Source organism: Thermobia domestica, chromosome 16 (assembly GCF_964235325.1).
Source record: "Thermobia domestica chromosome 16, izTheDome1.hap1.1, whole genome shotgun sequence".
Taxonomy (NCBI): Eukaryota; Metazoa; Arthropoda; class Insecta; order Zygentoma; family Lepismatidae; genus Thermobia; species Thermobia domestica.
In genome coordinates, this window is record NC_137469.1 from 183,054,245 (window position 1) to 183,073,366 (window position 19,122).

The 19,122-nt window shown below is 36.1% G+C and overlaps 1 protein-coding gene across 1 annotated transcript in view; it reads left to right on the forward strand.

Annotated features, from left to right (window-relative positions):
• Positions 1-16,376, forward strand: part of LOC145673539 (uncharacterized) — a 354,006-nt gene extending 337,630 nt beyond the window's left edge. Inside the window, exon 2 of the mRNA XM_081743337.1 lies at positions 1,953-16,376. Within this exon, the coding sequence (XP_081599463.1) occupies positions 14,080-16,374 (2,295 nt within the window). The 5' untranslated portion in view covers positions 1,953-14,079 and the 3' untranslated portion in view covers positions 16,375-16,376. The remainder of the gene's footprint in view (positions 1-1,952) is intronic.
• Positions 16,377-19,122: the final 2,746 nt, after the last annotated feature.

Consider the following 19,122-nt stretch of genomic DNA (forward strand, 5'->3'; position numbering starts at 1 on the left):
ACCGATTTAGAATACACAGAAACTTCTATCATCACATAAATTTGTGGAAATAAATTCTACTACTTATAGGTTGGAAAATATCTTCAGTAATCATCTACTTCAGTTTAGAGGAAACAAACATATTTCAAACCTAGGTTTGTTATGTTGACGAACAAATAATATTAAAAGGAATAAAAATTTACAGTATTTAAAATATTTCCCCGTTAAAACGTTAAAATATCTTAGCGGGTATTTCATGTGTGTTCTGAGTCTATTTACAATAACCAATTAAAAGCACATCAACTACTGTTTTAAAAATGAATCACATATTTTCTGTGCATAAAATCATACCTGAAATTAACAAAATCCGAACTCTTGAGACGCGTTTAAAAAAATATTATCTCCAAGAAAAAATATATATAAATTCTATAATAATAAAAACAGCATGAATTGAATTTACGAAGAAAAAATGGATTTCTTATATTTTTTAGAATTTAGGCAATTGAGATGTACAGCTATACTACCGAGAACCTTAATTACAAAGAAGGCACGATGACGGTAAAGATAAGAAAAAGTTAATAAAATATTGTTAAATAAATAAATGAAAAAAGAAGAGTATAAGAAAATTAATTTTTAATTCGATTCTCATTACCATGACCATACAAATCCATTTGCCAAGTAGTGCAGATCCCTGCCTGAACAGTACCGGAACCCCTTTCGATTTAAAATAATCATTTAATTTAAAAAATCCATATCACTTATATATATCTAGTTTTAATCACACATTAACAATATCTTAAATAAATTATATTTTACATAAACCTACCGTAAATCAGATGCTGAGACTTAAGAAAAATAATAATTGATAAATATGTAAACCACTGAGTTTATTTAAAGGTTTATTTCCCAAAAGGGGATAACAAAACAACAAAAATATAATAACAATAAAATAAAATAAATTAATGTTAAGTAAACGAAATAATCGCAATAATCATCCAATAAATAAAATAAATATATGCATATATTAATTAAGAAGACCATCCATTATGGGAATTCAAATTAGAAAAAAAATAGTTAAAAAATAAACATTTTTAAAGAGGAGGATCACACATTCATCAAACAAAAAATATTGTTTGAACTAAGCAAATGAAAAAAAAATATTGCGCCCGAAATGACCTACCCTCACCGGTGAGAAAGTACTAATGATTGGCACAAAGGAGTCAATGTACAACCCATTCACATTGCGTTGCTGCAAAATAATTCAATAGATTTTTCTTTTTTTTTCCTCTCTTTTATTTTAAATACTTCAAATCAGTCTTCGAGGTTCAAAACAGCATTCTCGTCGATAGTTAGACATAAGATCTCGTTCATCGTTATATCAACATTTACCCGAACAGGAAAAACTTTAAATTTATAATGTTGAAAGGAAAAGAATATATAATTTAGTAATTATTCTTGACCATCAATTTAGTCCTCACAGTTAACTTTGATAAATTAATTCAGTCACCAATTAAACTTAATATTTGTCCAACAGACATACACAGGAAGCCAAATACTTCTATATTAATTTCTAAATACTGTAAGCCGAGAGTTTATCAACTATCTAAAATGCAACTAAATTCCATAGCATTGTCCAAAAACAAAGAAAACTCAAATCAGGACACATTTGTCTCAATTTCTAGTGCCAAGATCGAAAATCCAATTAAACATGACAATATGCTGTTTAAACTGTCACTAATACTTCATCCAATAATCCAACCAAATGTAACGAAAAGATTATTGCTTCGGTTAAACTTTCAAACTTTTCCAGAATTTAGATTGGTAAAAAATTTTCCAGAATTATAGATGATTCCAAAGGAAAGAATAGAAATAATAATCAACGTTGTAAATGTGGATGTCCAATTATCAGTTAAGTCCAATACTTTTATACACATTGAGGAAAAGAAACTTGTTCTTTTATTTTTAAATTTCAGACGGCAGACAGAGGAACTCCAGGACCAGATTGAGAACCACTTAGTTGTCCAACCAACACGTACGCATGATCATCACATACAGTTCCTAATATCGTAGAGATTTTATTTTAATGGCTTCTTATTCCAATTAAGGTACTGAATTCATATTGACTTCAATAATGTTACGATTATAGTTAGGGCATTCACAAAATTAATACTTTAAAACCGAACGCAATGACTAAGACGATAGAGACAGCGGCGGGGATTGTTGTTTTTTTTTCTCAGCTACGTTACAAACTTTTACTACGAGTACTCATTTAATCATAATATTTTCATATTTACCATTCATTGGCTATTTTTCACAATTGACGCGTCGCTACGTAACTTATTCAATCAACGAAGAAAAGAGCTACATTTCCTGATCACTATATAATTAACTACGATACATTATTTCATTACAATTATATCCCCGGGTAAAAATAAAAAGAAAATCGTGTTTCTACATTACTTATACTTCCCAAAACTGAATTCAATCTCGAAACTTTTACTTAACCCCATTCAAAGAAGGCCTTACGCCAATCATAAAACGTAAAATAAAAAAAAAAACTAGTCTCGGCATTTTGACCAGTGGTCCTTTGGCGTTTCAAAATTTCTAACTACTACGAAAATTCAATAAATCAGTATCATTAATGAAGGATTACAAAAAATAAACGAAAAAAATAAATAAACGAAACAACCGAAAACGTCGATAACACCTTTCCTTCATTTTCAAAATTTTGCATATTTCTAATCACTAATCAAATCGAAATAACTGTTACATAGCTTAAGGACAAATTAAAGTTAAATGTAAACACATAGTTATTGGGAAAAATTTGGAAAGAATTCAGAAACATAAGGTTGAAGAATCGAAAACTTGACCAAAAATTGATAAGTTTTGATGATTTCCTATCCGAGAATGAATTTTGACACAGATATTATATTCACAAACGTCCAATCAGAGGTAATCAATCGTCTCGTATTCAATTCTGTAATACACTCTAGCAAGATATATTTAAAATAAACGAAAACAATTTTTTTCCTTCGAAATTACGTAAACTAAAGCAACATTAAAATAAATCACATGGAACAGCATAAGTGACAACACATTTGTCCTTCTTTAAATGCTTTTGACATCAGACGGTAAGTCTAATTAAATTGGGTTCCCTATGCTCAAGGATAGGCAATCGATCCCCGAACATATAACAGTACACTGATAAAATTGGCAGTTAACACACGAAAAGAATTATTTCACATTGACAGACATATAATACAAAAGCCAGAAGAAATAGACAAGGATGTTGGTTTGAAAAAGAAAAAAAGAATTTAATTTAAAGAAAAAACAAATACGTATGTGTGATCAACTATTTTGAGCAGTAAGCTGTAGTGAGTAAGACCCTCAAATATAAACAACCCAAGATTTTGTTTTTAACAACTTCTGTAGAAAACCACGTATCTCAAAATAATTAGTGAATATATTAAACCACATAATTTAAACTTCCTCTCTTTTCACTTATTCCGTATTCTGAATTAAACATGTAAACAGACAAAAATTCTACGTGCACCGAAATAACAATATTATGCCATGATTAATCAGAATTTCAATATTTCTACCGGTAACGAACTAGATACAACATGAATTTAAAAAAAATCCTAACTTTGCATTTGTAACTACCTATCCTGATATTTAAAATTTCATAATTACACTACCAGAATTAACTATTTTTGATATACGCCATTGCGCCATCTCATTAGTCCAACAAATCTAATATTACAATTAACATACCGAAGTGTTGCCATTATTAAGACGTAGAACATGTTTTGTGACAAAGAGTATAGCTATTATTACTAGCAAAAATCAAACTTTTAAGAACGAGATCACGAAATAATAATCTTATCTTCGTCTCCTTTATACCAAAAATAATTTTAGTATCTATTTACAGAATATAAACACCTTTTTATTCTCTAAGCCTTAACACACTTAAATAATCATCAATTTCATTACTTTTAATTCATCGAATATGAACGAATTATAACGAAATAAATAATGAGGAAGAAAAATAACAGAATAAATGACTCTTAAATCAAAATTTTAATTACATCTTGATATTTACTGGAAACCAAAAGAAGAAGTTTTGGAGAAACCTGCCTCTCATATCCAATTACTTACATGTTACACAGAAATATGGCTGCCCTACAAAACATGAATGCGAAAGAATATTTGTCTTTCTTTCTTCCTATTAGTTTGAGAAAGGAGGCTTAATTTTTAAAAAATCAAAACTTACAGGTTCTCGGAGTCCTCATTTTATTTTACTCCCTACTTTCTTAAGTTAGTGTTATGTCCATTAATTCGCCGTAGAGAATGACGTCCAAACGAAACACCTCGCCGAAATTTTACATCAAAATATGAGCACCTCTTGTGATGGGTAAATTCACGGGAAGAAATTTTTCGGGAAGATTCCCAAAATGGGAATTTATCCGGGAATTTATATACAATCAGAAAGAAAATTGCATTCTATTACTATATTATGATTTCAAAGTTGAATTAATTTTTATATCACAGCATATTATTACTGTTGTCCACAGAGAATTCTTTAAAATGTACATTCTGAACGGTACTATGTTACTTTATTAAAACTTTATTATATTTAGAGAGTACGCATAAATATATATTTATTTACAATATGTTCTATCAATTAAAAATATGTGTGAAAAATTATATAAAACTTAGTAACAGTTTAAATTTATATGTAAGTGGATTTGCTCAACTTGACTCTATTACTGATATTATAAATATATTAAATTTATACGGTAAATGTTATAATACAATTAGATTAGGTAAATGCTAGAAGATACTTCTCTCACCAATTTATCAACATTTGCGCATATTATTTATGTTTACAAAATTTGCAAGATACTTACTTATCTTTAAATTTTAGCACGTAACATTGCCATACAGGACCTTTCATTCTACCTATTTCTCGAAATTCTATACGTTTTTTTTACATGTAAAAGAAGTCCGAGTACGTCTTCAGAAATTCGAGTCAGAGAGAGGAGACAGACCGACGTCTATTATCAATGGTAGTTCAGGATTTATTAATAGCACTTCATCTCTATTTCTACATAATTCTAAATTACTTTACAAAATGGTTCATTTTCATCATTTGCAAATTAGTACTTTGCTAATTTTGGCTGTTCTTTAGCATTGGAGTCCAGCTTTTGCACCTACTTTTTTGCGGTATTCTATTCCGATGCGGTTGTTTTATGGTTTCATACGTTAAATTACGTTACCAACATTAAATTCAGACAGCATTGCAGAGCGAGCGTTAGCAAATGAAGGCGGGTTAGAGACCCCGCATGGCACGTTGTTTTCTATCTTCGTTACCAACAATTCATTTTCTTTTCTCACATAAATCACTTCCACTTAACTTTCCGTTTTGTATAAATCCCCTAGTGTCCTAAAAAAAATGTGTTCGATACTTTCTTGACTACTTGAACATCACTATCAACTCATTTCTTCCGTAAATCATCCTACTTTTTGCTAGTTTTGGTCCCCCAATACTAAACAATTACCTTACTTTTTAGTGCAAATGGAAATGGAAATGGAACAAATTAACATCTCCGTAGTAATATAATTAAGATCCAATCTTTGATTCATAAATAGGTTTTTTCTCCCACATTTGCAAATATTATTAGGTATCTGTGATATGAAAGCGGTTATTTGTAATAAAAAAAACTCCTACGTTTGACAATCACATAACATTTTATTTCAAAGATTGTGCATCATTTTGCAATTTGTGCGCAGTTATTCCTGTAGTAAGATGTGCGTTGTGTAAACTATGTTTATGCATCACACATCTTTTCACGGAATATCATTACTGTAAAACGTGTTTCAATAAATTTATAACAACTGAGGATATATGAAACTCGGACATGTTGACAAGCGAGGACACTCACTATAAACAAGCGCCCCGAATATGAGAGGTATAAAAATACACTTTAATCAAGCATCTCGTTAAAATAAGTAGAGAAAGGTGTTTCAAATCGTTCTGCAACCTCCTCGCAGTAACCCCTGCCTGCGATAGTGGATAATTGTTCTTGGCTAACTGCAGACCATTTCAAACCAGGGGCGTCATTTCAGATTTCGCTTGCGGGGGCAAGAGCATCACCGACATAAGACTTTCATGTTTTCTACTAGTATATTAGTATACAATTGATTAAAGTATATGTGTTCCTCAAACTCTTGGGGGGGCAAATGCCCCCTCCTGCCCCTCCTAAATGACGCCCCTGTTTCAAACCCGAAGACTTTTGTAATTCTAATCACCATATTGGATCCACAATTTTGCATTTTCTAATTTTGACGTGAGATTCTGAATCAGCTGTTCTAACCCCCCCCCTGGCAGTATGTTTTCTTTCTACATTAAATAATTGTTTTCTGTCTATGCTTCAAGATCACCTCTAACGTTCAAAGTTTGTTTCCACTCTTAAACCCGCACCAATGCCGAAAGAAAAAATACGTATCGATTATTTTTCGATGTTTTAGAAGTCTACAAAGTTTCATTCAAATCGGTGAGTTTCACTTTCGTAAGTCTCCTTGTGAGATAAACATCCTATCCATAAATGTTTAATCTGTCTCTGAAATTAACTTTTTAGATTAACATTTATCTAAAACATGCATTTTATATAATGTTTGATAAGATAACGCTTTTCTCAATATTCACTATCGCTCCCGTGCTATAGAAAAAATAAGTTGTTTAACGTAATCTTTTGTCGCGCGGAACGGAACGTACATGGACATCTTATGTGCCTCTGCAGCTTGATTGTTTGGTTGGTTCGGATTTTAGCATGCCTTTTGAGCAGTGAATCATTTGACACGAACTTCCGCCTTATCGTTACCGGTATGTCCTAACCCCTTCAGTTCCCACTCGGAATGATGTTGTTTTCAGTTGAGTGTCTCTTTCACCAGATAGGCTATATGAGACGTGGACCTACTGATTAACGTGGCTATCGGACCACATTAACTCCCGCCTGCAATCAAATCCGCGTCTTGCGCCGAACGTGCGTATGCCTACTATATAACAAAATTGCCAACTTGTGAGGTGGAAGTGGTTGGATCAGAATCACAGTCTAAATCGTTTTTTGAATTTGTATCCGAGATCTGGAATTGAATCTAAATTGGGAGATATAGTTCTTGTGATTCAGCGTGTTAGTAAACAAGTAGTTCCCCATCACTTTTCGGCATTTGAGTCATATCAATATTAGTAAGTGAAAAGTATTGGTAAGATACCGAAATAGAACATTTATATTTCTTCACAGGTAATTTCAGTGAAATTAGGGTTGCCATCCTTTCGGCGTTTGCCGAGCATGTCCGACATTTTGCGATTTTTCAATGTCGAGACATAATTTCAATTATTTTTGAATAGTCTGACATTTTATCATATTTGTATTTGTTCAATATTTTGCTTGAAAAATTAGTATGTTTCTCAATTACGTTAGGAAAATGTCCTTCATTAGTTTTTAACCAACTCTTTATTAAAATTGATTCTCTAAAATGTGTCGAAGTCCAAACTTTAAATTTGATCTCAGTTAACTCGGGAACTAAAAGCCTGCACATCATATTTATTTCAAATGAGTACAACGTCAAGATTTACACCTTGCCAAGTTTGATTCAGATCAATGAGTTTGGTTGAATTTGTACTCTGTAACTCCCTTTGATCTTTCAGAAAATAATCAATGAAAGACGAAACTATAAATGACGAAAGTTATGTAAGTAGTTATATAAGCATAGGCATATAGCATATAGCTTAGGCCTAATAACTCATTATGTGTCTCTTATCTTATATGAGTTCTTAGTCTAGAATGAAAATTTAACTGTTGCTGAACAGTAGTGATAGGTATTTTTCATAAGTAACAATAGCATTGAAATTTCCAGCTATCAACTTTATTTTGCGATTTTAGCAGTACGGTAATGCAGCGAGTAAAGAGTGTTTTCTCTAGTCAATGCTTAATGTAAAAAAAAAAAAAAAAAAAAAAAAAAAAACTCGTTAATAGAGTCGGTTTTGAGATCGATCATTGTACTAAAATGTACGTAGTTTCATGAACGTGAATTATGAAGAATTTTACAAATACTTGTTGCAACAACATCATGCATTACTTAGGTCAAAAAATGCTGGCCGGGGCGACTACAATTCTGATTCAAGAACCAATGCAGACTCAACATCATCTACACAATTATAAGGTAAAATGTTTTCAAATTTACATGTAAAAAGTCCAGCTTTTTAATAAAAAGTCAGCTATTTTGTGAAAGAATGTCCACTGTTCGACAATTTCGATGTAATAATCTTACAAAATCGTAGAAGGAAGAATGAAATGAGACGAAATATTGACCAGTTGGTAAGTGTATTTATATCCTATATTCCAATCAAAACATCAAATGCAGACTTCCCACTACCGCATCAGTAAAAACAAAATCACAGTATGAGTAATTTTAAACCAGAGAACGTACTAGTATCGGGATAGCAGCTTAAGCAATGCACACGAAAGTACATGCACTAACATCAGGGCCGGATGAAGGGAGGGACTTAGGGAGGCTATAGCCCGGGCCTCCAGGTGAATAGGGTTCTCCAATCTGATCAAAATCTCAACTGACTTTCTAAAAAGAATCATGACGATATAATCATCATCATAAAATAAAATGACCAAAAATATTAAACACATTATCTTAACTTTCCTACTGTACTTTGACAGAAATTTATTAGGTGAGGTCAGCAAGGGCCACATATTTTTTTCTAGCCACGGTCCTCCAGATAAGTTAATCCAGCCCTGACTAACACCTTACGTACGACGGAAAAGCATTAGAAAAATGAAAATATTTCAATCTTTTCTCTGTCAATCTATCTTAAACCAGACTCTTAATGAAATATCTTGAAATACGGAAACTGAAGTGACGTTCTATTAAAACAAAGACTCTTCTTCTCTTGTAACCTTTAAAATTCCTTTCACATAGCACGAGTGCGCAAAAATCCGAACAGTGGAGAGAGTGAAATTGATTTGGCTACGTATTCTTATGATTGTGTGGAACCTGGATATATCATTGCGGTCCAGAGTCCAATCAACATAGCATGCAGTGGCGGCATCATGATGTCCACCTCTCAAGAAAATCAAGATAATGCAATCAGATGGCAAGATTATGGCAAACAGTTTTTCTGGGAGGGAATATAGTAAGGGCATGCTTTTCATTGATTATCTTCAGGGCCCAACGACAATTACAAGTGACTACTATTCCCAACTGATTCCAAAAGTAAGGCAGGCAATCAAGGGGAAACGCAGCTACACATGAAAGTGCTGCTGCTGCAGTACAATGCTTCTACTCACAAAAGTCACCTTTCCTCCACCGCTATTGCCGATGTCAGGTATGAAATACTTGAGCACCCTCCCCACTCTCCAGATCTTGCCCCAAGTGACTTTCACGTGTTTTCCAAGATTAAGTAGCACCCGCGAAGAACAAAGTTTGCCAACAATGAGCATGTTAAGCAGGCTGTCGAAGAATGGCTTCCAGTATAGCCGTCAAGGATTTTTTAAAAACTGGTATTCATGTTCTAAAACATTGTTGGGAGAAGTGCATTATAGTGAAAGGAGACTATGTGGGAAAATGGAAGATCTTCTATATCAGGAATTATCGAACACTCCTCGTAATATCATTCACCACTGCCTAGATTGCCTAACTCACATATATATACCGATTTTCCTTCCTATAGAACGTGAGGGGGGGCGGTTTAAACTCCTATGCATGAAATTTTGCCTCTGTTGTCTCCCGCATTGTATGGAGAATATCTCAGGAGGATACAATGTCTTTAGATTTATTTAGGATGTGTTTTTGCGAAACCAAATCATCAGCACGTCTTCAAAGTTTGGTAATATTGTTGGTGAACTTTTGGTGTTTGACGTTTTGTCAAGGGTGCGTTCGCAAGACGGCTCCACGTAAAGTATACCGAAATATTTCGATGTATTAGAGGTAAAGCAAAACATTTATGTGATTGGTGTAGAGCCAAAGTCGTTTGGTCACTGCAGTTAAAGAAAGAAAACATTCTATAACCCAAGACAGCAAAGAATAGGAGTGCAGATATGCCAACACCTTACAAAAATAAATAAAAGTTTCCAGTGCATACTGTGACAGGACATGCTGCCCCATCAGCATTTGTATACGTGTTGTTTTCGTAGTTTTGCGTTTCGCTCACTTCAAGCGGTGTGACTGAGCACTCCGCTCAGTAACCTTCTGAACTCTACCTTAGCTGTCTAAACTTGACTGGCAACATTGTCAACACATGATCAGGGAGCAGCAGGTTGAATCGAGAGCAGGAGGAGCAGGTTGCAGGTAGACAGAAGAAGAGAAATGCAGTGTAATAAGAACAAGTGGGAAAGCATAAAGAAAAGAATAAGATAAAAATGCAACTATGAAGAATTATTTGTAAGTGAATTAATAGAACAAGAATTGTTTAAGGACTTGTTTTCTGTTAACCTATCAGTCAAGGTAAGAAACTAACAAATAAGCCATATTCGTGAAGAAGCCAGCCACTGCAAGTAAACATCGCATGTCACGTACTAATGTCAACGAAAAGAATTAAAACAAGTGATATGTGTATACGGTATACGACACATTAAAGCATGCTTTGCACTCGTAACCTTATAAAATTCTTTTGATATTACCGTAAAAACATATGCGCATATAAAAGGTAAACCTACAATATTGATACATTATTTATGTAAGCCAATATAATAATACTTATTTCAAATACTTCACTCATAACCTAATCTATTTTATTGGATACTGCATATCAGTGCTACAAAAAGTAAATATAAAGTTTCTTGCACCAGTCAATATTAGTAGAAGTTAATAATTTGTATACACTCTAGAGGATCAGTAAATATAGAACGTCATGTATATAATGAGCGCACAATACGAACGCATTACTTTGTATTGAATTCTTTCAACCTTAAGCTCAAGTTTGAAACATATATACACTAAAAGCGCTTGAAAGAAAATCAATCTATATTTGATATAGACCTATATAATAGCGGAATATTACTTCAAATTATAGCCATAAAAATATCTAACAACCACAGTAGTAATATAACATTGTTACGTAACTATTCTTTCAGAAAACTGTGCTAGCTAACATATTTATTTGTGAAGAATGTTTGAAATATCAGTAATAAGTTGAATTCAATTTAAATAAAAGTTCGCCAGTCGCGACTATCAAGTGTCAGTTAGTTAGTCACTTTGCATTCAAATTAGTATTTCACTAGTAAATCATCTGTTCGGGCAAAGACAGAACGGAAGATAGAAACAATTATATCAAGTGGCAAGTATAATATAATAGTTCAGTGCATCCGTAAAAAGGAAATAATTAAAAATAATAAATGAATAATAAATGCAAATATAAATAAGAGATCAAACTTCTTTCTAGATATTTGAAATAATATAATTTGCTACTGTCGTCTGGACTGTCATCTATTCTGAAAAGACTATATAGTAGAGAAATCTTATTGCATGTATTATTATTATTTTTGTTGTATATAGTATTTTGTGTGTTTCATTGGGTGATATCAATAAAAATAAGTAACTACTCCTGAGAAGTCCTGCTCGAGAATCGGAGAAACTACACCTGGAGTAATCTCCTCCCTCAATTTCGTATCAATAAAACAAGCCACTACTCAGGTCTAGTCTGCTCCAGATTTATGAACGTTTACTCGCGCTTCCTCTGCACGTAGCACTGAGTCGTATCAATAAAACAAGTGATTACTCATTTCTCCCATTCATCGCGCAGTCATTTCGTTGTTTTTAATCTATGGCGTAGTATCTTAAAAGCCATGAAACGGGCAAATAGCAACGATAGCTTCAATCAAAGTGCATTTGTGGATATTCTAAAAGAGTTTCCAGTGGTACTTTCAAAGTCACAGCTACCAGAAAGTAAACGAAGGAAAGCCGAAACTTTGAAGGTAATTACAGTGAAATGCAACGAAATATCAAATACATCTACGACTGAGACACAAATTCAAAAGAGAATCTTTAATATTCGAGCGAGAATAAAACAATAAATAAATAAATAAAATAAACGGGAAAGAAGAAAGTAATACTGAAACCATGGGAATAAACATATTTGAGCTGATGGATGTTGATTGGAATCCAGCAATATCAAGATTAACACGACAAGCGCATATCACGTGTTGTCCAAGGTCTTTGTAGATTGTTTGGCTTTAAGAACGAAATCAGACACTTTGCTCCTTTGTTTTTTTTAAAAAAAGTCCAGCCACCCACGTCATAAATCACGTCCATCTGATTGCTTTTTCCACACCATACGTGTCCCCTTTCGCCTTGACATAAACAAAATACATTCTCATGTATACACCCTTTCTATCAACGTTGAGTTGAGTTGATTATTAGTTTAACGTCCTTTTCAGTAGCGTGCCTATATGAGACAGAACCCACTGATTAACATGGAATCCAAACCACATGAGCTCCTGCCGGGAATCGAACGCGGGTCTCCTATGCCAAAGGCATGTACGCTAACCGCTTAGACACGAAATAGCTCTTCCTACTAACGTATTACTCTCCAAAATACTAGGTTTCTTTAATGCCACTTGTGTATAGTCAAGTGCTCCGATAGCACCCGGAAATGTATATTGTTCTTGTCACTCTGCCTTTGCTGTTTGTATATTACGCACACTTCCGGAAACAATCCATTTTCAGGTAGTCATAGACAGTACTTTGAGCCACACCAGAATCCCCTGACATTCCGACCTGGAATCCCGGATCACTCACGTAACACAAGAAAACCAAGGGCACCGATTTCTCTGTAAATTTGGGGGGGGGGGGGCATTCAGATGCAGAAGGTATATATATCAGGATTTTAAGACAAATTGCACTCTAATTATGCCAAATATTGTATATTCATAAATACAATAGGGGGCCCACATGAGCTTTGGGGGGCCCGGGCCTTGAAGAAAACCCGCATCTTTTCATCATTACGTAGTCTACCACCCCGAATTTCGGTTGATTCTCCTTTAAAAATGTTGTGCTAATCAGTACATTTTCTTTCATAAACTTATAATGCTTTTTGTAATCTCCATTTCCAACATTTCTATGCAGTTTATAAGTTTTTCTACGTAGTAAAACAATCACATACTCTGCCATATTTCGCACGGAGTCACCTATTTAGCTTGCTCCACAAATTTGAAGAAGTTACTAGCATCACAGAGGAGTCTTTGATTTTTATTGATATCAAACGCGTAGTAGTTACTCGGCTCGAGAATAGAGGTGTGGTTACTTCAAAAGGGCGGGGCTTCTCCGAGGTCAGCCGAGACGACTAGTGCTCAGTTCTCTTTTTATTTATACCAATGCGAGTAACTACTTCAAAATTGGGCGTAATGAGTAACTTCTCCGTTTTATTGATACCACCCATTGTTCTAAATATCATGTTTCTTTTAATTACTCGTCAATCTCAGTGTTATGTTGAACGGTATCAATATTTAAAGTGAGTGACGTTACCGAGTCATTATTGTAGCTACTATTTACGTTAAAAGATTGTTCGTTTGTGGTGAGCATTATTTGTTGTGTATATGAATACTTTTTTTGTGATAGAATGTGGTATTATAGAAACAAATATAGTAAATAAACACATATGGTTTTTAATAACAAATTTACGCAATTGTATTCTGAGAATTCTGAGTCTAGATTGCATCATCTCTCTACGTCCACGCTACGTCTGACAACTTCGTGAATTACAACATTGTGGATATTTGTATTGAAGGCTCGAATGGTAAGTTGTTGATTACGACCCAAGAGTGTTGTAGTATTAATATTAGTATTCTTATTTGAGTTCACTATTTCTTGATACACTGTTTTCGGAGCGTGCGCTCCTGCTACCGGGATTCCGGATAACGGGAGGTTATTAAAATTTTGTTTCATATTTTAACCACTAATACCCTCCACCGTTACCGTCACATTTTAGATTATGAGACTTAGACGCTTGTGAAAAATAGTTGCAATCAAGAGTGTGATTTTCGTGGACTGCTAGTTGTGTAGTTTACTTCGTCGTAAAAAAAAGTGAACATGGGTGGAAATCGGCGTAATCGACAAAGAGACAGTGCAAATGCAAGCGAATCTGGTGGTGCGGCCATGTCAGACTCAGATCAAGTAGTGTGTTGTGAGGATTCAGCTAGAGATGAGTATCATGTACAATGTTGTCTGTGTGATCGCTGGTATCACCGCGTGTGTAGTCAAATGACGGAGGAAGAATGGAATGCTCAAAATGAACTCGAGGATGATGCACCTATTGAAGCATTATGGAAGTGCGGACAGTGCAAACCACGTAAGGTGATGGAGATGGGAGAACGAAGTTTGTCTTTGGATGCAATGGAGCAGATGCTTATCCGAATGTTTGAGAAGTATAATGAAAAGGGACAATGCGAGTTGAGATCGAAGATCAAGGAAGATTTTCAGATTGAGATGAAGGTCATTCAGGAGGATTTACGGGATAGTAGAGAGCAATTGGAGAACAAGATTGAAGAAGTTAGCAAGAAGTGTGACAGGACGAGCGCCGTGTTAACTCAACAGGTAAATGAATTGTCACGAAAGATGGATGGAACTCAGCAGGAGATTAAAGATTTGAAGAATACTGTCTGTAAACTCGAGGAAGTGGCAATGCTAACAGAGAAAAAGGTGAGTCAGCAATTTGAAGAAGTAAATAGAAGAATCGATCAGGTATCGAAGAGCTGTGTTACAGGTATGGCACAATGCCAGGACAGGATGCAGGATGAGATTGCAGATGTGAAGCATGAGGTGTTGCAGATGACTACCGCACAGATAGAAGATCGTTTGGCCAAAGAAGAGTTGAAAGTCCTACAGAAGACCGATGAATGTAGAAAGGTGATAGAAGAGGTTTCTGCAAAAGTAATTAGAGCCCACACGGTGATAAATAATCAACTGCAAGAGTGTCGCGCGGAAGTGAGTCAGTCGAAGGCTGTCATGTGGCAAAACACTTCGGAACTGTGGAAAGTACAAGAAAAGTTGGCTTGCCAGGAGGTAGCAATCGCGTCACTTCAACAAAGGATAGAGGAGGAATGGCGAAGACATAGTTCAGGCGTAGAAGAGGAAACAGAAGTGAAGCGGCCATACTATCCTGCTCAATCTCCAAGCTTAGATGGAAGGCGCAATAGAAATGATTCCAGTGGTACCTACTGTGGAAGAAGTGCCCTCAATAGTACGGCGGCTTCTCGGAGCAAGGAACCTGAGGTACACCCAAGTTATCGGAGAAGACGAAGGGGACGGATCAAGACCAGTTCGTCTGATGAGAGCGGGTATTCAGAAGAAGATGGATGGTCCCCGAAGACGGAAAGAAGAAGGAACCGACAAAGAAGACAGCTTCCTTCTAACGGTAACGAGAATGAAAACGCCAGAAGACTAACGAGCCGTCGCGGAGCCTATTCGGAAGCAGCTCAGGACTATAGGGAGGAAATGGAAAAGAAAGAAGACGAAGAGGAATTGAAATTGCGATTAACGGATATAAAATCGTTCACGCACTATCCACCAGAGAGAGGTGATTTGTCAGCTCAAGCATTTATCACACAATTTGAGCGAGAGTGTGCTCTAATGGGGGTGCGACCTAGTCAGACGCTTAAGGTATTACCGTTCATACTAAGAGATGCAGTGCTGTCATGGTATTATTCAAATGTGAATAAGTTCCTCACGTATGCCGACTTCAAGCAAATGTTCTTAAGGCATTATCATTCAGAAGATGTGACATGTGCTAAGCTAACGCGCCTTAAGACTGTGCCATTCAACCCTAAGGTTGACGGGAGTGTTGAACGTTTTGTTACGAATAGATTCTGTCAGATTAGGGACTTGGATTCACAGAGCAGTGAAGCCCAGATTTGTAACACCATCATAACTTTGCTACCAGTTCAGTATCAGAGACAGTTGGTTTCAACACGAGGCCAGGAGTTAGCAGAAATTCTTGAAACAGTCCGACGACTTGAACTGATTCACGACACATGGGAAGCAAGACGGAAGACAGGAAGAGATTGCGCTAGAAGATGGGAGGACGGTGAAGAGGTGATTACTCGTAAAGCTAAAGTAGGAGCTATATCGAAGGACCAGGAGGATAACAAGACAGAGCCTGCGAACACAAGAGAAGAATCACCGTACGAAGGACGAGATGGTGTACGAGGACGCGGGAACTATCGACGCGGCAGACGAGGTGGTCGTGCACGTTCTTGGAGAAGAAGAAGACGGCCAGAAAGGAAGTGGTCCACACACGAAGAATATGAAAGAGATGACCCGAGATCCTCCCAAGAGGATATTCAGCACCGTTGGGATCCTCGGGGAAGTCCAGATTCAAAAAACTAAATGAAGTATCCACCTCGCGGGTCGGAGGTAGGTACGATTTGTGTTGTGAGAAGACCCATGAGAAAAGTGTAAGTGAGGATATACCTGAGGAAGTGTATAGTGATGTATATAGTCCTTTATGTGTACGTGAGTATGAGTGTAGGAAAGCGGTAAATATTTTTCGAGTTAAATTTCAATGTATAGCTGGACAAGAGTGGGAGTATAACACAGATTGTGAGAATATTGATGACGTGAAGACTGACTTTGAACGAATAAAAGAATGGTCTGGTATCATACGAGTAAGTGTGTTGGATGAAGTTGTGCAAGCACTTGTTGATAGCGGTGCGGAGGTGACGTTGTGTAGTCTAGATTTGTGGAGAAGGGTTACGAAGATTATATCACATCCGAAATTGAAACCAGCACCCCACGTAGTTCTTGTCGATTATAGTGGAACCAGGAAGAAAATGGTGAAAGGAGAAGTATATCTTCCCGTGACAATTAAGGGAATACAGACGGATGTTCGAGCTTTTGTGGTCGACGGGCTCAACCAAGATCTTCTATTGGGTCGTGATTACATGAGCAAGTTTCAAGTCAGAATGAATTTTGGAAATGGCATGGTAACCATTCAAACTGGGGAACAAGAGGTCGTAGTACCCATGGTTCAAGCGAAAGAGGAAGAAAATACGTGTAATAATATGATTAATGAATTGAGTGTGGATTACCATCTCCCTGTAAACGTCATAGAAGAATGGAGTGAATGCGAATGCCGTCCAGAGGAAGTATGCGGCTCACAGGCATGTGGATGCGATTATGAAGATCTGAAAGAAGTTTTAAATTAGTGGAACAGCGTATTGATTCAACAAGAAGATTCGTATAATGAAGCTAGGTCAAGGCAGAGATGATTGCAACCTGAGACGAATTACGCTGGCACAAATACAGGATCAAGCTCTTGTGGAATCTTTGTATGACCCGCTTGTTCAGGAGATTCAATGTTCGGCTTGCTGTCCAAAGAGAGTGGAAATCAGGGAAAAAGCAACTGAAGAGAGTCTGTACGCTACCCTAGAAGATGTGAGAGAAGTGGTACAGAAAACTCCTATTGCTCCGGAACACAAGGAAATGTTGTTCAATGTGCTGATGAAGAGAAGAAAAGTTTTCGCCCATTTCCCAGGAAAATGTAACAAGTTTAAGTATACAATCCAGGTTACCACTGAAGATCCAATTGTGAAACGACCTTACCCAATTCCACTGTGTTATCGAGATAAGGCAAGGGAGCAGATCCAAAAATGGTTGCATCAAGGTATCATTGAGCCTGCAGTGTCAAAACATCATCCCCTGGTAATAGTCAGAAAGAAGAACTCGGATGAGGTTAGAGTCTGTCTTGATTTGGTCCAACTTAATAAATTCGTATCTTTAACAAATCTGAAGGTCGAACGCCTCGATGACCTCTTTGCAAGATTTAATGGGATGACCTGTGCAACGTCCCTCGACCTGGTGCATTCCTACTGCCAGATCGAGTTAACTGAAGATTGTAGGAATCTTGTAGCATTCTCTTTTGAAGGCCAGATGTATCGTCATTGCAGAGTACCCTTTGGTTACAAGAATGGTGGGGCTTGTTTAATGGCAGCGTTGCAGAGAGTGTTGGGAGTTGCTATTCTTGAAAAGATCTTACTGTATATAGATGATATTTTAATTCCAGGGACTGATCCAGTAGCTCATATCGAGTTGTTAGATCAAGTATTGTATAAGTTGGAGGAAGCAAATATGACAGTCAATTTAAAGAAATGCACATTTATGGTATCTGAGGCAAATTTCTTAGGTTTTGTGGTAACACCGGTAGGAATAGCGAAAAATCCAGAGTACGTGGATATAGTTAAATCATTGCCTAGGCCAACAACTATAAAGTCATTGCAAAGGACCTTAGGATTTTTTCAGTGGTGCTCCAAGTTTATTCATGATTTTGCTCGTAAGTCAGCACCTTTATACCAGCTGCTTAAACAAGGGAAGAAATGGACCTGGTTGCCTGAACATACGAATTGTTTCGAGGAAATAAAACATGAGATCTGTAAAAACATACTTTTGGTGCATCCAGATATGTCAAAAGACTTCATTATCATAGTTGACGGCTCAACTATTGGGACTGCTGCTATTTTGACACAAGAGTATGAAGATGGAAAACAAGTTATTGCTTTCACTGGACACATACTTAAGCCTTGCGAATCTCGCTATACCATTACCGAGATAGAGATGTTGGGTGTTGTGAAAGCTATAAGAAAATGGCGTAATCTATTGATAGGGCATCATGTGATCGTACAAACTGACCATCAAGCTTTGGTGCATTTTAAGAGCATAAAATATTGGAATACCAGGCTGTATCGGTGGTGTATTGAAATGCAAGATGTAGAGTTGGAAATCCAATACATACCAGGAGTAACCAATGTAGCAGCGGATACTTTGTCCCGTATTACCGTATGCCAATCACCTAGGATTGTTACAATTTTGAATTTCCAAGTCCTTCCAGGAGATTTAGCAAATATGACCAGTGAGGATTGGAAACAATACCAGCGTGAAGATCCACAGTTAATGAAGTATATTGAGGCTCTGGAGCAAGATCAGACCAATGTGCCAGAAATAAGTTGGGGTAAATCAGTACGGCTGTATTATAAGATCCAACAAGGTGTGCTGTTAAAACGTGATTTTCATTTGAAAGATAAATGGAGGATAGTTGTACCCAAAAGTTTAGTGAAGAGAGTACTGAGATATTACCATGAC